The sequence below is a fragment of the Taudactylus pleione genome, unplaced genomic scaffold (assembly GCF_031769625.1).
Source record: "Taudactylus pleione unplaced genomic scaffold, aTauple2 ptg000041l, whole genome shotgun sequence".
NCBI classification, from domain to species: domain Eukaryota; kingdom Metazoa; phylum Chordata; class Amphibia; order Anura; family Myobatrachidae; genus Taudactylus; species Taudactylus pleione.
Window position 1 is genome coordinate 35,354,327 of NW_028284443.1, and position 26,788 is coordinate 35,381,114.

Sequence of the window (26,788 nt, forward strand, 5' to 3'; positions counted from 1 at the left end):
CCCCCCTGGGGAGGGTTAGGAATAGGCTGCGAGGAGGGTTCGTTAGAGTTAGGCACCACCGGGGGAAGGTTAGGGTTAGGCTGCGGGGAGGGGGAGTTAGAGTTAGGCACCACCGGGGAGAGGTTAGGTTGCGGGGAGGGGGGGTTAGTGTTAGGCACCGCTGGGGGGAAGCTAGGGTTAGGCACCCCCCCCAGGAGGGTTACGTTTAAGGTGTGGGAAGGGAGGGTTAGGCACCACCGGGGGGAGGTTAGGGTTAGGCACCACTAAGGGAGGGTTAGGAGCGGGCGAGAGTTAGGTTACTTACCACCACCGTCAGGATTCTCCACCTTCGGGCTCATACACAACCCGAATAGGATAACATGAGCAAACGATAGTGCAGTATTATGTGTAACCAGTGGCGTAACTAGGGCAGGGCGAGTGGAGTGCGTGCCCTGGGCACCGTAGGACCGGTGGTGCGGGTGGGTGCCACCGGCCACGGTACCGGCCCGCCCGCCCTAGTTAGCCAGTGTAGCAATGAGTGTGATCAGCGCTACACATTTACACAGGACCGGCGCTAGGCTTCCAGCGCCGGTCCTGTGCTGCACACCTGAGCCCGTTCCCTCCCCCTGAGCGCTTGCCCAATAGCGCCAGGAGGCGGGCTCAGGCTGTACACAACACATGCATCGCCGCCAGCGCTGGCGGCGATGCGTGTGTTAAACAGCAGCCAATGAAAGTCAGATTCTCATTGACTGCTGCAGCACCCACTGCAAGAGCCGGACTTCCGTCCGGCTCCTGCAGTGGGTAATGGGACAGACGTCATGTGACATCATGACTTCTCTCCCATTATGCTGAGCACGCCAGCCCGGGAGGACTGGCGGCGGCGGCGGGAGCAGTGTCGCGGTCCGGAGCAGCAGCGTGGATTCAGGTAAGTATGTTTTTATATATATTTTTTTTAAAACCTGTCAGCACTACTGGGGGCACAATGGGGGAGGGGGGTGGCTACTACTGGGGGGACCTCTACTGGGGTGGGGGCACAACGGGGGGCACCATTATTGGGAGGACCTCTACTGGGGGGGGGCTATTATTGGGGGCACCATTATTGGAATTACCTCTACTGGGGGGGGGGCTATCACAGGGGGCACTTAATCGGGAGGGGGAACCTCAACTTAGGACCACTAGTTGGGGGGGGGACTACTACTGGGGGCATTATAAGAGGGGCCTACTACTAGGGGCACTGCACTGGGGGGGGACCACAACTGGGGGCAATAACAGGAAGGACCACTACAGGGACCACTGGATAGGGGGGGTCACTACTGGGGGCCTGCATCAGGGGGACCACTACTGGGGGCACTGCATGGGAGGGGGGGTACTAGTGCTGGGGGCACTATATAACGGGGCTTACTGCTAGGGGCACTGTGGGGACCACTACAGGGGGCACTAGATAGGGGGTGATCACTACTGGGTGCCTGCATAAGGGGGACCACTACTGGGAAAACTGCATGGGGGGGACTACTGCTGGGGGCACTATATAAAGGGCACTGCATAGGGGGGGAACTACTACTGGGGGCACTATATAAAGGGCACTGCATAAGGGGATACCACTACTGGGTGCACTGCATTGTGGGGACTGCTACTGGGGGCACTGCATAAGGGGGAACACTACATAGGGCACTGCATTTGGGGGTACCACTACTGGGGGCACTGAGTAAGGGGAACTAATTAAGGGCTGTATAAGGGGGACCATTACTGGGGATACTGTATAAGGGGCACTACTGTGGGCCTGCATAAGAGGGACCACAACTGCATACTGGGGGTACTGTATAGGGGTACTACTGGGATTAAGGTGCATATGGATAGGAATGTTCAGCTTGAAAATAAAGGGGTGTGTCATGTTGACACGCCCCATTTTTAAGTGACCACGCCCATTTTTTCCCGCGCGCACCTTCGGCCCGCGCACATATCCGGATGTGGGGGGGCTCCCTTTTCACATTTGCCCTGGGCTCCAAATACCCTAGTTACACCACTGTGTGTAACTTATGGTACAGTATATAGTAAAGGTGCAATAATTGTTAGTACCATAGGTGTAATGAAATGCTCTTCTGTTAAATCACTGTAATGTGACCAAACTGAGGGAGAGCAGCTCCTCATGATACAATGGGCCTGATTCTAAAGGTGGGAATATAGTAAGAAAGAGCAAGTTCTGTAACTGTGCACCTTGGCAAGAGCATGTTGCACTGCAGGTGGGGCAAATTCTAAATGTAATTAAATAACCGTGTGCGGATACATCCACACATACCAGTCTGACACATAGGGCTCTATTTACTACAATACGCATTGGTAATGCAGATTGTAGTGTGATATTACCAAGTGAATTCGCATTGCGAATTCAGGAAATATCATAGGGATTTACTACAATTCCCTTTCAGGGACACAGCTTGCGAGAAAGCTCTGTCCCTGCGAATCCCCTCTGCACACTAGTCACGGTATTTTCGCAAAAAAATACCTTGACTAGTGCCCCGTGCATGCGCAGACCGGCCGCCGCTGCTACCCCTCTGGTGCTAAGCCCCGCCCCCGTCGTCAAGCCTCGCCCCCACGATCGCTGACCCCCCGCGACCCCCCCCCTCTCCCCGTCAGCTGACATCCCATACTGCACTGGGACTCTGTCAGGTGACGACCAGGCCACAGTGCAGCATGGGAGACCAGCTGACCGGAGAGAGGACATCACTGGAGCCCCGATCACCGATCCCTGGAGTCAGGTAAGTTTGGGGGTTTTTTAACTTTTTATTTTTACTTTTTTTGCAGTGTATCAGCGTGTGGTCTGTTTTTTTACTTTTTTTGCAGTGTATCAGCGTGTGGTCACTGGGGCTGGCTCCGGGGCTCTGCTCTGCCCGTTAGAGCAAGCAGGAGTCCGGTAACCGGGGGAGACCCTGGATAACACCACCTCCAGGTGGCGTTATTATCACAGTACTTTCCCCAGTATTTTTTCACAATTTATTTTTAGTAACTTTGGTCAGATCACATTTCCCATTACAATTATGGGAAATGCGATCTGATTACTAAAAATAAGTGATACTGAGGTTGGAGTAGACTTTTACGAATTTTACTCCAGTTGCCCTATAGTAACTGTAGGTGATACTAAAATAATGTGAAAAGGGTGTGAAAACACCCTTTTTCACTTTATTTTAGCAAAAATAATGTTAATAAATAGAGCCCATAGTATCCTTAGCACTATATAACGTAGTGTACACATTCTGGTGCCTTCGATTGGCTAACCAGCATGTCTATCAGACTCAACCCACCTTCCAGCTCTGATTTGCTAATTAGTATGTCTATTATAGATTTAACTCATCCCCCAGCTGATGTCAGAGCAGCAGCATTCAAATCCTGATTTAGGCCACGCCACCGTGATATGGATAGGCTAATACAACTGTCATTCATTACAATAAATGAATCCGATTGGTTCTATATCAGGTTATAGCAGAGACCGATGGTACCACTCATGAGCTGTTCAGTGAACAAGCCCAGGTCGGCGAAATGTACGTCTGGACTAGGGAGACCCCGGTAGTCCTCTGGGGCTCCTCATCTGCCACATCCTCCTGTGCTCCTCACTCCAATACTGCAAGGTATTTCTTGTTCAGCTGTACTCTCATTAGCTTACTCTGTAGGGTCCGTCCTGCGCTGCTGCAGCATCAGGCCTGTACCCTGCCTCCGGGGCTAATAGTAGAGGCAGCTCTTTACTTTAATTAAACTTACTTTCTCTGAGCCATTGTGCCTACTCTCTCATTACCGTCCAATGCCCAGGCAAACGGGGACAGCAGCAGTCAGCAACCTGCAAGTGCTCAGGCTTTGCTGCTTTCTTTCCAAACAGTGTCAGTGCCAGTGCCAACTGTTCACCCACAGTGATAGCTCAAAAAAATGTAGCAGCCCAGCAATGGGATAAATAATAATTTCTTTCCCCTGTATATGAGGAATTTCAGCTCACGAATGACTAATGTATACTGTATATATCACTGTGCTGTTTACTGTAATAGATATCTGTGTTCAAACATGCACTTTTGTTTTTGTGAGATATCCTTGCAAACAGCTGATGGTTAATGAACACCTTTTTCATCATGAGTTACACTATGAATATTTGCATGTATCTCATGTATATGTCTGTAATTTTACTGCTTACAGCATATATACATCAGTACACATATGCCTGATGTATGCTACATGTATCACTGTGCTGTTTATTGTAATAGATATCTGTGTTCAAGCATGCACTCTCTTTAAAGTGACGGCTTCGATTAGCAGCCCTTGTGAGATATCCTTGCAAACAGCTGATGGTTATTGATGACCTTTTTCCTCATGAGTTACACTATGGATATGCATGTATCTCATATATATGTCTGTGATTATTTTGTCATTTCACTGCTTACAGCACATATACATCAGCTTGATGTATGCTGCATCTATCACTGTGCTGTTTATTGTTATTGTGTTCAAGCATGCACTCTTTTTTAAGCGACGGTTTCGATTGCCAGCCCTTGTGAGGGAATGGTATTGAAACACTGACGGCTCTTTAGCCGCTGGTTCAAATACCACCTCCAGAATTCCGACAGCAGTAGATCCCGATGCGGCTAGGTAAGTAATCTAACCCTACCCTGCCCCCCCCCTAACCCTAACCCACCCTTAGTGGTGCCTAACCCTAACCTCCCCCTGGGGGAGCCTAACCCCCCCTTCACGCACGCTAACACTAACACTCCCGGGAGGGTGCCTATCCCTAAGTCCCTCTAATCCTAGCCACCCCCATCGGGATATCGGCATCAGCATTATGCCCACGCGGTGGGATTGCGGCGTTGGTATTTCGATTGCCGGCAACCCATCCGCCGGCATTATAACTGCAGCCCCTTGTGAGGTATCATTGCAAACTATTAATGGTTATTGATGACCTCTTTCCTCATGAGTTACACTGTGGATATTTGCATGTATCTCATATATGTTTGTGATTTTACTGCTTACAGCATAAATACATCAGCAGCTGATCCTTAATTGCTGAATAATAAGCAGGAATAAAGCTGCCTGACGACAGCATATGTTTGCTAAACACACTTAAGTGACCAACAGACCTTTAGGATCAAGAGGAGAGGCTATATATTGAAATATTTTATTCCTTACTTATTATACCCAGTAGTATCCCTATTGTGGAGGGATTATACGGAACAGGAATAATACACATGCAATTTGACCAATAGACCAATATATATTTATTCAGGGGGTGTGGTATCATTTTATTATCGTCTTTATACATTGTCTTTTTTCATATTATTTACGTATATCACATAGTTTGCCATTTTCTTATTAGTCTAGTATTTATGGTTTTTAGATCATGTGTTAATGGTATTATGGACCCTAATTGATTGATAGTGGAATTTCATCCAGTTCAGCTATCCCATTATACACAACCAATTAGGTATACATGCCCTGTGTGTTTTTTGTATGTTCTGTGTAAGTCAGTCCAGCCACCAATTATATTTAGGTAAGATCCTTTTATAGCTTCTGAATTTAGTGTGCCCCATGGGGAAGTACTTTTTGCCTTTTTCCTTTTGAAATTCAAAATGTGCAGAGAGATTTAAATGTGAGAGGGACATGTCCAATTTCAAATCTAAATTGCAGTGTAAAAATAAAGCTATCTGGCATTTGTGGGCTACATACAAAAGCAGCCTGTATTTACCCTGCATTCAAATAAAATGTATTTGCTCCCCTTGCATTGCAATATGGATTGTCCATATACACAGTTACCTCAGAAAATCGGGAAAATTATATCTTGTGTTATAATGTAAAAATAGCGAAGACCATAATACCCCTTTTACACCAGAAAACCTAGGTTATTGCAGGGTTAACCCGGGTAGCTCCTTGGTGTAAAAGGGGACAGGGTTGGATTCCCGGGTCGAGTGACCCGGCAATCCAACCCAGGTAACTTGCAGGGTTTAACACGGGAATGACCCGTGAAACCCTGCAGTGTAAATGGCGCGATCCGGGTCACGATGACCTGGAGTGCTCCGCATGCCTGCCGATTGGCCGGCTTCAGTGGCGTTTGGAGATGACGTCATCTCTAAGCGTCCACTTCCACGCCGGTCACTGCAGACCCATCTCCGCTGCGAACAGCGCCGACTCGGGAATCTCTTGGGTCGGTGCCGGCTAAATTCCGGGTCTGATCCGGTTTGGTACCCTGTTCCAACCTCCGGGTCAGTCCCAGAATTTAGGTATAAAAGCAATATTATATTGAAATATATTTTAAAACAAAGGACACTAATCTTAATACAATAAGATCTCTGCATATATCATACAACAATAGAAGCTCAAGTGGAAATAGTTCTTCTGTACTGGCATCAGGGAACTCCTCTGACCAATCAGCTCCAAGATAAGGATTCTTTGCTGAGAAGGCTGTAAATAACCAGAACAGCCAGCAGCGTGCACCAACCCTCTATATATTTGTGGGTATATGTATATTTCTGTAGATATTAGTAACTCTTCATATAAGGCAACCTGTATTTGAGGTTTAGTGATCCTTTAACTCCCACATACTGTATGACTCATTAATCTGTATCCGTTTGCAAAATCTGGGTCAGTGGGCTGGAAGTTATTTGACATTATGTTAGAAAATAAATGCTATATTTTATTATTTAAAAAAAAATACATTCATGTTAAATCGCATTCTTTAATTCCAAATGAATAAACCAATCTGACCTTTAGGATTGTTTGCATTAGGCATGTTTATGTAAAAGGAAATTGCATTCTGACCATTTTCATATTAACTATTTCACACCATACTTTACCATATAGTCCAGATAACGTACTTACATACTTATATTGTTTTTAAAATATCAAATAAACATTGGATCAAATCATTCTTGTCTGATTAGAGTATGCTTAATGTCTATTTGTTTCCTGTTTTTAAACTTTTGCTTTGACTGTAACAACTGGTAATATCCTGCTTCCCAACTGACCCTTGCCTATGCTAAAGGCCCCCATACATCTGCTACGGATCGTCGCGATGTAGCGATGGGATGGGAAACCGTCACAGGATCGCTGAAATTCTACATGCTAAATTTTACCGATCTGCCAATCACGATCATTTTTGGATTCATGATCAAGTTGGATTTCAGCAATCCTGCGATGCCGAGTTACAGGATCGCGACGATCCGTCGCTGATGTATGGGGGCCTTAAGACTACTGCTTTGTTTCTGATCTATTTGCTTCCAATGTGGATTGGCTGGTCTAAAAGATTGCCTATTTCTATTTATCAGATTGTACATAAACATAGCAGTTATATATATATATATATATATATATATATATAAAGCCTTAACCACAGGCTCATATCAGCACATGTGAGCAGAAAATGGAGGGTGCTCGCAGTAATTAAATGCTCACAGACATCATAATAAAGAACATCTGGAGTATTATAAGCTCCTGGCTCTGCATTCAGCTCCGATACCTCCGGATAGTGCCACCGGGCAACTACCGCTTCAAGTAAGATCTTAGCAGCAGCTTGTAACCTCCCGGCAAAATATCAGACCACTGTGAATGGCGTGTGATGTCACAACTTCAGTGGTACCATAGGCCACGCCCTCTGATGAAGTCCTTTTGTGATTAAACTTGTTTTGTGTGGCCTTTTGGACCTCTGACTTTCTGAGTTTCGACGTCTATCCAATGCAATGTGTGGATGAGCTGGTGGAGAATCTGGCCAGTAGTCAGTATTTGACTACCCTGGATTTAACAAAAGGGTACTGGCACTCATCATACCCAAAACAGTCTTTTCGACACCGGAAGGGCTGATCCAGTACAAGATGTTGCCGTTTGGCCTGCATGGGCCACCAGCCACATTTCAGCGGGCAATGGACAGACTGCTAGAACCTCACAGAGAATATGCCTCTGCTTACATAGTCATCCATAGTCAAGACTGGGAATCCCATCATCAAGTTTGTCTGGTGAATGTAGGTTTAGGGGAGGATGGAGGTGAGAGGCTTAGGGATATGATAAAAGTGAGGAGGTGATACTCAGACAGAAGGAAACATGAGTTGTTGAAGTCAGAAACAGCACAGAGGTGGGAAAAGATCAGATCCAGGGACTAGCCAGTACTGATGGTGGAGGAAGTAAATTGCGATAGATCAAAGGAGAAGGAGAGATGTTTGAAGTTAGCGATGTCTGTAGGATTGTCAATAGGGATGTTAAAGTCCCCCAAGATTTTTTTCTGTTCATTCAAATCAAACCTAATAGTGAATTCATCTACTCTATCAAAACAAATGATAAAATACATTGTTTACAAATGGGCTAGTAGCATAATATTTACAATATACAAATTAATTGAGTTTGTTGTGAAGTGTATCTTATATATGCAGACCCTTTTTTGTGGTTAAATTGTCTTAAATATATACCAAGTATGGTGAAGTCCCAAAGTGTTGCTTATTTACACAGTCTTATCTAGTGATATAACAAGTATCTTTAAAAAGTTAAAACATATTTTCACACTATAAAATAACATTTTCCGGCAGTGGAGTTAGCTGCATCTGTCACCCAGTGTTTGTTTGAGGCACGTTCAGCACTGCAGTAAGTATGCCGCAAAATATATATACTGTACTGTATAGTAGAGAATTCTTGTTGAGTCCACCAAGTAGTCAATACTACTGCAACTAAAATGCTAATGTTTTATGTTTTCATGGTTACCTAGTGTGTTTGAGTTCATTTAACAAATACTACAAACTAACACATAACAAAATCAACTTAGCTTGTGCAAGGGCTACTGACGGGGCTGGTGCAATATTTCTTGGCCCCCTAAGCAACATTTCAATTCATAATATGCCACACATTTGTGTCCCTCATTTATAATATGCTACACAGCAGTGTACCAAATTCATAATATATTATATAGTTATGTCCCCACTAATATGCCACACAGCTGAACCCCAAATTCATAATATACCTCATAACTGCCCCCAATTCGTAATATACCACACCACTGTACTGTATTCCCACCTTATAATTATGCTACATATCAGTGCTCCAATACATAAAACATGCCACACACGTGTGCCCCAATACATAATCTGCCACATATTTGTCCCCCAATACAAATGCCACACAGCTAAGTACCAAATTTATTGTATGCCACATAGCCATGAATTATGCGACACAATGCCCCCAATATATATGACACACATGTGCCCCAAATTCTTTCTATGCCCATACAGCTGTGGTCCCATATCCGTGTCCCAATACATATTTATTCCACACATCTATGCCCCAATATATGTCAGCACCCATTAACACCCCCTCACAAACACACACTGCCAACACTCATTAACCTCCCCCCCACAAACAATACCCCTTTCAGCCCTCATTAACATACACACTCATCCTGCCAGGATGCATTGCAGACACACACACACACCCTGCCAGCACTCATTAACCAACCCCCCCACACACAATACCCCTTTCAGCACTCAGTAGCACACACTCATCCTGCAAGGACACATATTACACACACACACCCTGCCAGCACTCATTAACCCCCCCTACACATGCATACACACACATGGCTGGTACTCATTAACACACACACACACACACCTTGCCAGTACTTATTAAACCCCCCCACACACACACTCATCATGCCAGCACTCATTAATCTCAACCCCACACACATTCACCCTGCCAGCACTCAATAAAACCAACCAACCAACCAACCAAAAACACACACATTAAACCGGTCTGCACTCATTAACCCCAACACACAGACAAACTCACCCTGCCAGCACTCACCCTGCCAGCACTCATTAAACCATCCCCTACACGCACCAGCCAGCACTCAATAAACCAACCCCCCCACGCACACACTAACCCTGTCTGCACTCATTAACAGTCCCCCACATGCACACTCACCCTGCCAGAACTCAATTTACCCTCATCCCCACACACTCACACTGCCAGCACTCAAATTACCCTCATCCCCACACACTCACACTGCCAGTACTCAATTTACCCTCATCCCCACACACTCACACTGCCAGCACTCAATTTACCCTCATCCCCACACACTCACACTGCCAGCACTTAATTTACCCTCATCCCCACACACTCACACTGCCAGCACTCAATTTACCCTCATCCCCTCACACTCACACTGCCAACATTCAATTTACCCTCATCCCCACACACTCACACTGCCAGCACTCAATTTACCCTCATCCCCTCACACTCACACTGCCAACATTCAATTTACCCTCATCCCCACACACTCACACTGCCAGCACTCAATAAAACCACCCCCTCACAAACACACATACACACACTGATCCTTTCATATGCCCCCCCCCCCCCACACACACACACACACAGTAACTCTGTCTGCACTTAACACATACAGACAAGTCCCCCTCCCCCTACACATGCAATCATCCACCCATTTATCCTTTCTCTTCATCAAAAAGTCATAACCTACCATACCAGGCTCCATGCAGCAGCAGCAGCTCCTCGTGTTGTGTAGGGGGCAGTACGTCTTATGTGAGTGACAGGCTGGCCCCCAAGGGAAGGAGAGGACTGGAGGAAAGGGAAGGAGCTGACACCACTGCTGCTGACTCTGCTGACAGGTGAGAGTGCAGTGCCAGGGGCTGGGGGAGTTCCTGCATAAGCCTTGGTCATCAGTAGTCCCAGCCGTTACTGAAAGGGTCATCCTTCGTCATTCATAATCATCATGATTAGCAAAGTGAGCTTTCTATGTGATGCCACTGAGTGCAGTTAACTCCACTCACATACTGGGGGCGGCTTACTGAGGTGAGGTAGGCTCATTGATTGTGTGTTGGATTTTAAAAGGGGGGGCTGCAGCTGATGCAGCACTGAGGAACAGATTGACTAATGCTGGGTGACAGGCTCACTGAGAGAACATAGAAACACAAAGGGCCTGATTTAGAGGTGCACGTTAATTGCACGCAATGCCGATATGCACACAGTTGGCCAACATAATAAGTACTCTGCATGCGTCTGAGTCGCACTGCGCATGCGTCCCGATGGTTACCTCAGGGAAAAGCAGAACAAATTTGGACACAAGAGCTGTGGATTTCAGTGGAAGTAAATTGGAGGTAACGGGGGTGTCTAGCCAGACTCGGGCGTGTCGTAGAAGCACTTACATGCCATGTTCAGACAGAGAAATTGCACCTGCCATAAGGCTGGTGCAAGCTTTAATGGTGAAGCCGAAGTTGTGGTTAAAGACACACTGAGACTGATTAGCACTGCTGTCAATGCTCATCTCAGTGTGATAAGAATCAGCTGCAGCATAAAGGCACAGATGCTGCTCAAAAGACGCTGCCATGTCTGCGTCCACCTCTGTATCTGGCCAGAAGTGTGCTGAGAGACATTGCCACAAAGGCTCATAGGACAGACAGACACACACAATGACAGTGTTGGAAGACAGGATCATAGGACAGACACACTCACACTGTACTGAGAGATGGGCTCACATGACACACAAATACTCAGATAATGCTAGAGACAGGCTTACATGTCAGACAGACAGAGTAGACAGATACACTCACCATTTTTTGAGAAAGTCTCATAGGACATACAGCCAACAGACAGTGTTGGAGGGAGGCTCACAACACAGGCAGACACACTGACGTCGCTGGGAGACAGGGTTACAGGACAGACACATTGACACTGTATGGGAGCAGGGCCGGCTCCAGGTGGAATAGCATCCCCCCCCAGCAAAGGAGGCTAAATGGCTGCAGGGACCAGGAGGGAGAAGGCACAGAGCAGGCAGCGGAGGGCTGTGGGGACCGGGAGCGAGAAGGTGGGTGGAGAAGAGCTGTGGGAGAGGAAGAAGGCGGGTTTGGAGAAGAGCTGTGGGCCCGGCTGCCCAGTTCAGTTGGCTGAGTCAGTGTTGGCTCGCTCAGTGTAGTGAGTGTGTCTGTGTGTACACTACGCTACATCTAGGAAGCAGGGCGGACATCGGGTAGCGGAAAATCGGCAGTGTCGGCACGCCCATATAGTGTGGCACCCTCGTGCAGCCGAACAGGTGAAACATGCCTCGAGCCGGCCCTGTATGGGAGACAGGCTCATTGACACTGACAATGTTTACCCTCTTTCCCTGTGGATCAGGCAGCTACCAATTATCCTCCTCCTCCTGTTCTAGGAGCTTCCTGATGACATAGAGGAGAGACTCAGTACATGATTGGTCTGTTCTGCTTCCTGAACTAGTCCCAGACCTTCCCTCTGTTAGCAGCCCAGTAAAGTGCACAATCAACCTTATACCTCCCAACCTTTGTGGATAGTAGATCTGGACTTTTGCATGCACCCAAAAAAGGATGTGGCCTTGTAGCAAGAGCCATGGCCTCACAGAAAATTATGTGTTTGCGAATCATGCCCCTCTTTTTGTAACGCTGGGGGCATAACCAGTGCTTAGAGAGCTGCTGGACATGTCACCAGTCCATCCCTCTCTCCACAAAACAGACGCCGCATGCAAGCGCACAACATCTATTCACCACTTGTTAAGCAAAGGAGTGGGTGAAAGGAAGCCTCCCAACCTCTCCTCCACAGCGGGACACTGTGGCCTGTGGGTGGGACAGCGTGACAGTGCTTGAAAAACATGACTGTCCCGCCAAAATCCTGCATGTAACCTGCATGCATTTTTTCTGAGCACCCAGTGACAGACAAGTTATACAATCATTTTTAGCACCCAAGAGAATTTCTGGGCATCAGAACACCCCCATCAACCTCTTTTCTTCCCCCAGGGAAAAAAGTTGGCTCACAACTTTTTCCTCTCCATGAAATGATTTGAATATTGTCCTCTGCCACCTTGGAGGTGCCTCATCCCTATACAGGTTGAGTCTCCCATATCCAAAATGCTTGGGACCAGGGGTATTTTGGATATCGGAATATTCCGTATTTTGGAATATTTGCATAAAATTATGAAATATCTTGGGAATGGGACCCAAATCTAAACACAGAATGCATTTATGTTTCATATACACCTTATACACACAGCCTGAAGGTCATTTTATAATATATTTTCAATCATTTTGTGTATCAAAAAAAGTTTGTGTACATACATGAAATTCATTTATGTTTCATATACACATTATACACACAGCCTGAATATTATTAATAATTTGTGCTTTAAACAAAGTTTGTGTACATTGAACCATCAGAAATTAAAGGTTTCACTTTCTCAGTCATGCTAAAACTATTCCGTATTTCGGAATATTTGGATATGGGAGACTCAACCTGTACTTCTAGTGAGAAGTATTTTGCATCTTCAGCCTGCATTTCTATCATAGAGTTTCAACCAATGTAATTAAAAAAAACTTCAAACAAACAAGAGTGGAACAAATAATCACCACAGAAGCTTTGTCCCCACACTCAATACACAAGGCTATACCAAGCAGCATATGATAGAAAGCATTTGAATAAAGGGGATAGTCCTAATGCTGTTGTAAACTGGGCTTTGATGTGACATTTTTACTGTTTATTCTATTTGTGTTTTCCATAGAATTTACAATTACCAAATTGATTTTACTGAGATTATTTCAAAAAGCGTAAAGCAAGTACGCTCCTTGGAGTGTGCCTGGTGGACAAGTATGCTCACTTGCACATATAAAGAAATATAGTTATGGAATGTAGACAGTAATTATAGATAGCTGCACATTAGGTAAGATTTATGGCCAATGATACCTTACCGTTAAGGACTGTAATTACACCAAAAACAAGTTTGTTTCCAGGCTCTATTTGTCTAGTATCTTTCTTTTGCTGCTGGACCAACTGAGCACAAATGTCAATACACCTACTGAACTTTCATTCTCTATTTTTCCTACTCACTTTTATCAGACATTGCTCCAAACTCATCTTTTCTTTCCAGCACGCTACCCCTCACAAATCATTGTTACTTTGTCTCCCTTTTCTATATTGTGCACTCATCTCCCATCTCACTCATTAACCTACTCAGAAATAATCCTCACATCCACACATCTGTGTCCCATGTCCTTTTTTCTTCCTGCTATTTCTCATGTCTGCTGAAAACTACTCCATGACAACCCTGGGCCTTGTGCAATCCCAATTATCTGCTCATGTTCATCTTTCCGTCCATCTCTTCCCATATACTTTGCACTTTTTAAACTGTCTAATCTTATTTGCATTCCTCCCATTTTCCTCTGCATTTTAAGGTCCATTTGTATCAAACTAGCATCTATCCTTGATGTGTTCCTTTGAAGACAGTTCAATCTCTTTGCCATTGCAGATTCCTGGCTTATCTTCCCCCATCGCTCCTACAGGGATACTACCTCAGCCACATTGCCAAACCTGGGGACAGATCAGGATTCAGAATAGGCACCCTTTATTCTCCACACTGTACCTTCCAAGACTTCCTTCAAGAATATTCCCTCTCCTGCCCTTCTTTTTAATTCAACACAATTTATCAAGCCTCTGTCTCCAATTGTTAGGCCCATTTGTCTCTTACCCTTTGGCTCCAGACTATCTCAGCATTGTATCTCCAGTAACAGTGCACTTTATCTCATATACAGTATGTATATAATCAGATTGCTCCTTTGCTACTTCCAAATAATTTGCAAGGATGGTTATGTAGCGTCGGTGATGTCTGCAGATGTATCGGGCAATGTGTGTCAGCTGAAAAAAACACACACCATAACAGAGCCCTTGACTGTCTCTTGTTGGCATGTGGGGTCCATTGCCTTGTGGTGTTTTCTCCACATTTGTAATCGTCCATCTGGCTGAATCGTCCATCTGGCTGAAACAATTGGCACCTTGAGTTGTCAGACCAGGCTACACATTTCCAGTCATCTTGCATCCAGTGGAGATGTTCTCAAGCCCAGGTGTAGAGCCTTGTGTCGTGAGGTCAGCAATGGGACCCTAACGGGCCGTCAACTTCTCTACTCCATACAAGAAAGTGAAGGTTGCACTGTTTGAATGCTGATGTTATTTGTTGCCCCAGCATTAGATTTTGCTGTTATCTGCGGCAATGGCGCATGGTTGTTGAATGTTACAATGCATGCTAGATGCTATCCACGATCGTCCAGGGTAGCTCTAGTCCTCATGCTGAATGTCTTCCCTGATGTTGTGTAGTTGCAGTACACCCTTAAAATTGTAACAAATGGAAATCCAAATTTCTTGTTGATTTCGGAGATGGATTGACCTATCTCTCTGGCAACCTCATTCAAAGGCCGGTATCCAATTAGCCCCGATCATTTTTCTCATGAAAACAAAAACGGACGCGATTTTTGTCCAATGGTCATTATCAGGCTATCCAGTTAGAGCCTGTTATTTTCATGAGAAAAATTTCCCATTTTTGTAAGAAAACACACAGGATCCGTGAAACTTGTGTGTTTTCATGATCTCGGACACAAAAACGGGCTGTTTTCTGGGATTTTGTTTTGCCTGACTGAGGCAGGTGAAACACAATCCCCAATAAGTGCCAGCTTTCAGGGCATATTTGACAGCCCCAGGGGATACATAGTGCCCGAATAATGTTCAGGGCTAATTGGATACTGGCCATAGGGTGTGATTCAGTAAGGATTACGCATGCAGTTCAAATGCGATAGTATGCTAATTCATTGCGATCGCAATCCCGCTGCAGCACTAAACAAGGACACACATCCGTAATGTTTAGCAAGACTGCAAAAACAACGGTACAATGGAGTACCATCGCAACCTCACGCACATTTCAAATAGTTCTGACCTTACTCAGAAATTGCTAACTTCAGCTCACGCTATCAGGCCTCAGGCTGCGTAGGACTTTGCAGTGGATAATTTATGCACGCCCCTGCAACTACGTTCAAACGCACGCCTGGCACGCCTGCATTTCACCGACCACCCCCCATCACCACCCACAAATGGCACTTCCTGTCATTCACTCTCCGATGGCTCTGCATAGTCACTGTGATCGCAGTCCCGATTGCAGTGGCCGGCTTGTGCACTGCAATGCATATGCATGCGCAGAATGCAACAATCGGCCGATAGCAGTAAAAAGATGGACCGTACTTATAGTGACAGTAACAATTACTTTATCTAAAGATCACCTTAATCAAAATTAGTGTGCATTAATTGGCAACATGCATATTCAAAATCAATACACTTATAAATGCAGTAAAATAAAAGTATGACTGTATACGGCTTGAGTTGAAAAACGCAGATAATCATTTATTGCTGCCTGTTTAAAACCATATAATGAATAAATAATGTCAATTAATAAACAGTTCAATCATATATGAAAAGACCAATAATCAGTAAGAAAAAAATAAAATTGAAGAGATGTTAAAATTCGATAAATGTCAAAAAAGTTTCAAAAGTAATTTAATAATGGTTTCTGTATGGTGTTCTGCTAAAAGGTCGTAATCCAAATGACAATCAGTAATTATGAACAAAGTCATTGACCTCAATAATATGATCAAGAATATTGTCCAGCCATGAAAGTAAAAACCAGCCTTAAGGTGCACTATCACATCCTAACCATTGGCAATAATGCCCGCAGTAGTGTAGAGTTGGAGTGGTGCTGCTGGAATCTGATGGATAGTGCCGGTCTGGAAAGTCCACAATGAGGTTGCAGTGTTAGATCAAATGAACGCCAGTGGGGTGCTAGACGCGTTTCGTCGTGGAGAACCCACAACTTCCTCAATAGCAAGAACTGGCTGATTGCGTGTGTACTACCAACTGCAATCCAAGCTGAATCAGGCCCATAGCCTCTTAAATCATGATACGCTGCCATCTTCACTGTGAATTATACGACAATAGATTGCAGAGATATCTTTCTATATGTAGTAATTCAATTACAGAATATACCATTTAATTCAGGGGTGTAGTGGCATGTATTGGGAATGGAAGCGGCTGTCTCAGTTCTTGTGGCACATGAGTGTATATACTGTATGATTTACTTTGCATGTAATAGAGTCTATATTCAGATGTATCCACATACACCTTTCCTAAAATCGAGCCATATGGCCAAATGTGCCGTGTCTTTAAATCTGCTAAATAGCCATGCCTTGTGATTTTTCTTAAAATTTGCTACTTTAATTTGATAGTTTAAACAAATACTTGTGCAGGAAAAAAAAATTGGCATTTATCTAATTGCTACTCGTTGTGATGCATCTAAAGGCCCCCATACATCATCAATTGATTGCAGCAATCGTGCAATTTGCAATCGATTGTGTATAAAAATCTTTCCCTTTTTCAATCGATTGCAGATTGCAGAATTGCCACAATCGATTGAAAAAGGGAAAAAAATTTATACACAATCGATTGCAAATTGCACGATTGCTGCAATCAATTGCTGATGTATGGGGGCCTTTAGCCGTGACGGCATCTCGTGCCAAATGAAGCAAAAAAGGAAAGGTGTATGAGGACACATCTGTATATACAGTATGTGCACAAAGTACAATGAATGGTATGTGCCTTGCGACCACAAGGGCTAGATTTTTTTAGCACTTTTTAGGTAAAATTTCTGCTTTTTCCCACAAATGTGTGTACATTGTATAGTTTCTCCAGATCATACACATATGTTACAGTACTTTTGTGCTAAGATATGTTGGTGGTTCGTAGATGGGCAGTTACATTTTCCCAAGATGATTAAAAGCCACTCTTTTCTTAACCTTGACAGCTGGTAGTGATGGAAGGACAGCTTGGTAATTGTCTAGTTAATAATTGTTATGGTAACTTTTTGACCAACATTTTTTCTGACAGTTTTATATTGGGGTATTTCCTGAGGAATCATGAGAGATTGTTTGAAAATATATATTATTCTGTGGAAACCAGTGAATTTTGTTGAAGTTATCTCTGATGCAGATCCATAAATACTGCAGATGTTTTAATGCCCTGGGTAAGATTCAAAACTGGTGTACCCATCGTCAGGGGAGTAGACGCTGCCACATCGATGGAGGAAGTATAGTGTAGTCACTTTGCTTTTAGGGCATTTACAAGCACTAGAATTCCCTCCAGCCCTGTGCTTTTGTCCCTCATATTCTTGAAACTTTGACAACTTGATGCTGCTGCTAGTGTCTTAAGCTCAGTTTCTGCTTGGCTTTATCCTGGGATGTTGGGACTCTGTTTAAAAAATAGATCTTTACTATTCACCTCCTGGAAAGGCAAACAATGAGTCAATAGTCTAGACTGCCCCCTCCTCACCCAGCCCGACAATTAATCAAAAGTATCCACGTTTAATAATGACCCCTCTTCCCACCCAAAAAGCATTACATAGCTCCAAAATAAAATTTATTCAAACTTAATAAATATTTTCTCAATACTCAGTTATCTCCAGAATTAAATTATAAGTACCAATATTTAATAATAATTCCACTTTCCCCCAATCAGCCTCAACATTAAATTAATAGCATTCACATTTAATAAACATACCTTTTTCCCTTCATGAGACCCAACATAAAATTAAAAGCATTTCTATATAATAAATAGTGAAATATTGCCTTAGGGGAATACAACTGTTTGAGATACATAAGCTAATTAGTGAAAATGGAACAAATATGTGCAAATGGAAACTAAAAAGGAAGGAGGCATATTAATTAAAAATACATTGACAGTTGGTTAGATAGGGATCTTTTTCGAGTTGGACAGCTGGTGAGTGGGGACAAAGTTGCATCCTTTGCCAACATACAAGGCAATTGGAACTTACCTCAAGGGGAATTTAGGCGATACCTACAGGTTTGCCACTTCCTTCGCTCTCTTGGCCCCGCTGGCACACTTCATACAGCTCTTACGCCTTTTGAACTCCTTTGTGCCGGTCCCTTGCCCCCTTCTAATACTATTTCTCTGATTTATAACCTTCTCTCGGAGGATGCGAGTATCCATCTTCCACACTTTACTAAAACATGGGACCTGGAGTTGGGTGAAGAGGTGGGGGAGGCCAACTGGGTTGAAAAATATTTTGTTTAGCATATGCTTGCTCTCCTATAGTGAGTACAATTTTGGTCTCCAGATGTCCTTTCCAAGATGGTGATTGGCGTGCCGAATACATGTTGGCGGTGATTAAATGCCCCTGGCAACTCGTTTCACATATGATGGCAATGCTCTCTCCATCCGTTTTGGTCGGAAGTCCTTAAACTTTCTGCAGTCATTATAGGGGACCTGGTTCTCTCTGATCGGTTGTTCTGGCTGTTTCACCTATCCCCCGCCCCTATTTCGAGATATAAAAAATCCCTGTTGTGCCATTTAAATAGCGCTGCTAAGTCAGTTATCCCGGTAAAGTGGCGCTCCTCCTCTCCTCCAACGGTTAGGGACTGGTTCGATAAAATTGATTTCTATATGGAAATGGAAGATATTTAATGGTCTTAATGGTCTGCGGTACCCTCGGGGTCCGTGGCCCCCTGGTTTTGTCAATGATTGTTTTTTTTTTTTATTTGACTGGCCTTTGGATTTGATAGAGTGGAGTTTACTTCTCTCCTGTTTGCCTTTGTTGGACCTGGAGCTGTATTTTTTCTCCTTTTTTTTTTTTTCTCTCTCTCTCTTACCTTTTGCCCCATTCTCTCTCCTTCCTTTCCCCTTACACCTTCTAGTTTATTATCTTTTTCTTGATTTATTAGTATTGTAAGGTTTCGTTTTCATATTTTATTTGTATGTAAATTGTGATTTTCATGTGATTTCTATGTCTTGTTTATCTATTTCATGCAAATTTATCAATAAAAAACAATTTGCACTAAAAATACATTGAGCATGGGTAATTAGCCTGCAAAAGTTAGTAGCAAAACAATTAGTGTTATTATAAGTCACCTTGTTGTATAATGGTGCTAAAAAGGGAGTCAGTTTGTTTGGTTGTTGATAAGTAATTTTTGTACTCTTGAGTAATAAAAAAGGCTCTGTAAGTGCCAAAATATACTCAGCAATGGCACTGGATAATGATATTTGGAAATTTAGTATGGGTACTGGGAAAACTGGAAATAGAAAATAAAAGTCAACTAAAGTAATTTAGAATAAGTTATTTTACATTGAATCGAGTCAGTTTTGAGTGTGATAACTTGATTTCTTATTAGACTCATGATTTATAATTGTCCTATATAGGAAATATGCTTTGATTCCTGTATTGGTGTTAATGTTTCAGTTCCAGGTGGTATATGTTTTTGATGTAGATGCGTAATAGGTAAGCCTTTTTGGTTTGGTAGAATCTCTGAGCTGAGGTTTGGTTCAGGTCTGGCTGCTATCTATGCGGTGTAGTGCCACGGTGATGGGGTTCAGAGGGAGGATTTGGTAACTTCCTTGCTGTATCCTCCTGCTGCTGGTCAGGGTGATCAGTCAGTGACTCAAGTTGCTTGAGCCATTAAGAAGTACTGAAGCAAAGTGCTTCCAAAAGAGTGAAGTTGCCGTGTTTTCTCCATACCGGAGGTGGACTTCATCAAGGAAGGGGTCAGCAGTGGGGAGTGACTTAGGCTTTAAACCATTTGGACATATTTGCCGACTTTTAAAAAGTCCCTTGGGGAGGGACCCATGTCTGAGGTGCTGGGGAGGCATTGTGCCGCCATTGTGTCAACTTGGCTCTGCACTGTGCTGTTTAAAGCATGATCTTGCATATGGAGGGGGGCCACAATGATATGATTCCATGTGTTATATATTTAAAGATTACAAAACCATGTAGTAGGTTGGCAGGAAATGGTATTGTCTATTGCAAAGGGTTTGAAAGGCCAAAATCACTGGCAATTTGAGTAAAATAATGCCAGAGAATGTCTGTCTGGCAAGATTGTCGAAACTGCTATGCATTAACGAGTGTTTATACAAGTTGTGGGCAACAAGGGACCCTACGATACTCCACCTGTAGCGCCTTCTTAATTTTGCTTTATTGTCAGATTTGTTTGCTATAGATTTGTGCCACTGCCACCTGTCTTAAAATGCCTGCTTTATAGATTAAAACTTCATTGTGATACTCCTGCTATGCAAAACTAGTATCTTAAGCTGGGTACACACTTAACGATGTTTGTACCCAGCAATGAGATGACCGACTGCACAGGAGACGGGCCAACATATCGGGTCGACGGTATACATTACACGATCCTGTGCCGAGTGCCTGATATATCGGCACCAGCCGCATCCTGCTGCATGAGGTCGTCATTCGCATTGTCAGATTGATCTGCATCTAGGGACGCGTTGACAATGCGACTGACAACCAAACAGGACCTCGCAAGGCCCGACATAAAGAGTACACATTAGCCGATTTTAACGATATGTCGGCCCAATCCGTCAGATCGCCTGAAATATCGTCTAATGCACCGGTTTTCAAACTCGGTCCTCAGGACCCCAAACAGAGCATGTTTTCCAGGTCTCCTCACGGAATCACTAGTGAAATCATTAGCTCCACCTATGGATCTTTTAAAATGTGTCATTGAGTAATGACTACACCTGTGCACCTGCTGATTGACTTGAAAAACGTGAACTGTGTGGGGCCCTAAGGACCGAATTTGAGAACCACTGGTCTAATGTATACCCAACATTACACGCCATAAATGTGAGCCTAGTAAAATAGTGGTCAAATATCCTTTTACCCAAAAATGAAATATGGTTTGCAATTGGCAAATAAGGGATGACCCAACAAAAAATAAATAATCAATAATCAAATGATTTATTATTTCAATTAATGGCATCATAATACAATCACTATTCTTCATGGATAAACTAAATCTAAACATAATAAAATTGTTTTCACTATTGTAGACAGTAATGGTTAAAGGAATAATTAAAAATACAAATCATTTTAAAACACAGTAACACAAGTTAAAAATCAGGTTTAAAAAATAAAGCATAAAAGAAAAATGAAAATCTCACCTCTGAAGTGGATTGCAGATAATTTTATACAGATCAGATTATACACTACATTAAAGCACAATTGAAGGTGTTATTGTATAGTTTGCTCTGCTTTATCTTGGAAATTATTTTCTAAAATCTTGTGGATTTTCTTTATATGAATTTTGTTAAAAAACAACTTTAAAATGTTAAACTAAATAGTATATTGTATTTTGAATCATACCTTGTGCATGAGACTGATCTTGGTATATGTCTTTGCTAGTCTTGGCAGCTTTTTGGCATTGTACAAAATCAGTATGATATAATGGAATGTAGTTATGAGACCGGCAGGGTTAGGATTAGACACGAAGGGGGGAGACTTAGGTTTAGGCACTAACGGGGAGGGTTATGGTGCGGGGTAGGGAAGGTTATGGTTAAGCTACAAGAAGGGAGGGTTAGGAGAGGAAGGGGGGAGGGTAAGTATATTTACCCAACCCGTCGGGATACCATGCATCCTGATGCCGCTGTCGGTATTGTGACAGGAGGCATCCCGACAGCTGGCATTACATACCGATTCTGATATAATGATGTAATAAGCTTTTACTTTTCACATGCACTAGCCACTAGATGCATGAATAAAAGCCATGCTGATTACAGTTTACATCTTAACCATGTAGAGTTTGTAAAATGACTGCTGATTGGTCTATATGTATAATACAAAAACAATTCATGTGACATGAACAAAATGTAAGAATTCCTGTTCTGAATACTGTCATGGAGTAATTTTTATATTCTGTGTTGTCTATATTTGTCTATGTGCAGAAAATGATGCGATCGTCCATTTTCCACATGTTTATACTAAGCATGGTTGCAGTGGATGTAATTGTAGCTGCCAGCAACTACTACAAGGGAGAGAACTTTAAAAGACAGTACGATGAGTTCTATCTTGCCGAGGTGAGTATACAAATTGCTATTTCAAGTGGTTACGTAGTTACTGTTCAATATACTATAAATTATTCCCTGAAGATCTCCAGTGATGTATTCTCAACTTGTTCAAATTCTTTTGTGTGACAATGAATAAAGGCTGTCAGCCAGTAATCCGGAAGCTGCTTTCCAGAAAGTAAATGTCAGTGGTAATGAGCTGATGCTTGAGTGGAACCTCTGAAGGCAATCCATGATGGTTGCTAAGCTGCTTATTATCATCAAGAGTTCAACCGACAGGAACACTTATATAACAGTTCTCAAACCTTAAATGGCACATCTTGTAAGAACATGGTTATATTAAAAATAATTAATGGAAAACCTCATTTTATTTCCTGATTTCAGTCAATGATTTGTCACCACATAAGTGCTTCATGCGTTAAAGTTCTAATTTTCACTTGGACGTCTTTCGATGCAAAGGTAATTCAGATCTATTTAGAACCTGTTGTAATGTGTATGCATTAGGGGCCTATTCATCAACACTAAAATAACGTTTTTAAGGACATTTTCCTTAAATAACGTTATTTTGGTATTCATGTAGCCACTTAGCACAGGAGATATCACAGATATCTCCTTGCTAAGTTCCCCTGCGTTAATTTCCATGTGGAAATTATGGTATTCATCAAATTCCGAAAATTATCAATGTTCGGAATTTGATGCAGTTACTATTCGCCACTGTGAGGTGGCGAATAGCAGGTGAAACTTACCTGTATCCACGTGTGCAGGTCCCCCGACGAGTCCCTCCGGCACTCTGCTCCGTCCTCAGGCTCCGGAGGCTGGTCGGACATGTGTGCTCCCCAGCAGAGCACAAGAAAGTTTTTCTAATCTGTCATGTGGTCTGCTGGGAAACCACATGACAGACCAGCAGGATGGAGCCGGAGGCTGCTGCGCGGACATGTAAGTCGGGGGGGGGGGGAAGGTGAGCGGAGGGGGGAGGGGGGGAGGGTCGGGGGGGTACGAAACTTACCGCATCTGTAGGCAGTGCTGCGCATGCGCTGGTTTTACAGATGTAACAGCGCATGCGCAGCACTGTTTCCAGATGCGATAAGTTAGTGTAGGCAGGGAAAAGTATCTATTTCCCGAAAAGCTGTCATCGCAAAAATGACAGCTTTTCGGAATAGATACTTATGGAGAGGTGGAATGATGAATTCCACCTATAATTAGCTAGAACTCCATGAGAGTTCTAAAGCTAATTATCTCCAGAGAATTTTTATGTTTAATGAATAGGCCCCTAAGGGGCATATATATCAAAGCTTGATGTGAGATAAAATTATGAGATATATATCACCAACCAATCAGCTTCTAACTTACATTTTGCAGGCTGTGTTTAAGAAATGATAGTTTGGAGCTGATTGGTTGGTGTTATATATTTCACAATTTTATCTCACATCTAGCTTTGATACATATGCCCCTAATTGTGCATGATGAGACTTCCTGGGCTTACAAAAAGCATTATTTGGTGCCCCTTCTAAATTGCTTCAAGTGAACTGAAAGGTGCAGTAGGGCATCACCATATGTTCATGCCATTATGAAGTAACCAGCACAACTGCATTTCATACCAGAATTGTTTTGCTGTGTAATTTGGTGGCCTAGTAGTGCCATATTAATGACAATTACTACCACAAGAGGCCTGGTTATCTAAATCTCTTATTATACACTTATTGGTGCTGCATCCCTCTTGTTTTCAGCCCTCCTATTTCAATTGTTTGTTATTTAATTGAGCAAGGCTGAACCTACCACATTGAACAGAGAGCCCCATAAAAGGTATCTTCTCTGCTATTACCAGGCTCCTCTTCAGTATTTCATACATTTTATACCTATTTTGCCCTGGCTGGTACATTTGTGGCCTGCTGTTACTTGGTATATAAAAGAAATATAAGGCCATACTTCAATTAGGTATTACAGAAATAATCCGCTATACCAAGCCAGCAGTTTTACCATGCATTTGTATAACAAAGTAGAGTTAAAGATATACAGTAAGGATTGAATAAAAAATGTTTTCTGTCATAAACCAATTACTCTGAAAGTCCTCAAAAGCTATTAACACATTTGTAATCGAATTAACATATATTAGGTAACAAATTTGCCTCCCACATTCCTCTCCGTAATGACTTTGCATATCTGTGTCTATATTCCACAGAGGGGAGTATGTAGTAAACCCAGCATTACTTTTTATTCTAGTAGCCTTGTGCCAGAACCTGGAAGTCAGCAGCTCCAGGCTATTTAATGACTCTTTAGATTCCATATACTCAGCTGCTAATTGCAGCACTGTTTCAGCTTAGAAATCCAGTTATCCATGTGTTAAAAAGCTGAGCAGCCAGGAAGAACATGTACGGATTAGAAACAGGTTTCATATACATTCTCAAAAAAACAGATTAACCATATTAAATTTTTTTTAGAAGGCTATGTTGGAGAATTATGTGTAAGATTGAAATATCAATATAGTTTTTATCACATTGGTTCTACCAATAAGTAATAAGTTAAATATTTCATGCCGAAATGTATTTAGTAATGGTTATACATTGAGACATATGTTCTTCATATTGATAGTCTCTCTTAATGTGGGTAATGGGAAACAAAAAAATGCTTAAAATGTCCATGGCTGCATCAAACTGGTGATGACCTTTTGCAAAACTCATAAAAGAATCCCACCGTAAACAAAACCACCCATATAAAGGCCAGCAATTGTTCCGTGTTTTGGGACAATAAAGTCGTGCATTGACTGGTGCTTCATTGTATTAGAAAACAGTTGACTATGGGACCCAAATTTTCATTTGGAGGGTGCACATTTAGTAATTTTACCAATGTAATAAAACCTGGATCAGCATTCAATCTATAAATTGCAATCCACAAATAAGGCTATTAAAGGCTATAAAAGAACTTTACCTGCATTCAGGTAAGAGCTATAGTACAGTTTTATCCCCTTTGTTATTACATGGGACACTCCTAATATTTGTAGAAGTTAATATACGTGGTTTGAATCCAAATTGATCAAGATGGATTATGGTAGATATTGCAGCCTATCTGAAGAACAAGGACTGGGCCCATCATTTTCATTTTTTAATTTAACAGGGATACGGGGATATAATACTCACATAAGAGGTAGTCTTTGTCAGGTTAAGGGACACCAGCATTGTTACCTTTTATATAGTTTCAGTTAAATAAATACTTTCAAAGTCAGCGTTAAGTACATCAAGTAGTTTGGGAACAAATCTCCATGGCTTAGTACATCTACCCCAAACCCTTGAAGTTTAAATGGCCTTTCTCCTCAAGGTTGAAGGAAACTCAAGCTGATCCGTTCTGTGTACAGAAAATCTTTAAAAGGGAACCTAGGTGTTCAAGAAGTGATAGTGACGCAGATGACATCCTGAATACATACCAGTATAGAAAGAACATCTTTTGCTTGCACTTAAATGGATACCTGCAGAAGATAAGTATAAGAATAGAATCCGCTTGAGCTCTTGACATATGATCCAGCAAGTGACTAGCCTGTTCAACTTACTTGACGGAAATTTCCTTGTTTAAAAAAACCTTACCAATTGCTTTTTTTCAAAGATAACTTTATATTGCCTGATCAGTCTACCAATAAGAGATTATAGTGTCAGAGGTTTGGCTTTAGATCTGGTATATGATATGTCTGGATCTCCTGTGCCATATCTTCATTTTGAAAGTGGCAGGTTCGATATTATTAATCTGTTAAACAATGAAGTGTGCATTGTCCCAAACAGGAGGAGGTAAAATGTATTTTCAATTATTTTATAATTTACATTCTTGTCTTTACTAATAGCAGTAGGAGAACAATAATAATAACCCAAATCAGATTGTTCTTCCTCTTGTTTTATATTTCAACAAATGAACCAGGGAAATCATGCATGGGTTAAAGCACTAAAACGGGGCTGTCCTCGCTCACATTCTCTAACATCACTGTCAAGGCCACAACCCTACCAGATTATGGGGTCTATTTACTAAACTGTGTTAGGAGATAAAGTGAGCAGTGATAAGGTACCAGCCAATCAGCTCCTAACTGCCATGTCACAGGCTGTGTTTGAAAAACAGCTGATTGGCTGGT

At 42.7% G+C, this 26,788-nt stretch overlaps 1 protein-coding gene across 1 annotated transcript in view; it reads left to right on the forward strand.

The window, feature by feature from the left end:
• Positions 1 to 26,788, forward strand: part of NALCN (sodium leak channel, non-selective) — a 665,599-nt gene that overhangs the window by 318,926 nt on the left and 319,885 nt on the right. Inside the window, exon 11 of the mRNA XM_088456607.1 lies at positions 22,561 to 22,692. Coding sequence (XP_088312733.1) covers positions 22,561 to 22,692 — 132 coding nt within the window. The remainder of the gene's footprint in view (positions 1 to 22,560; positions 22,693 to 26,788) is intronic.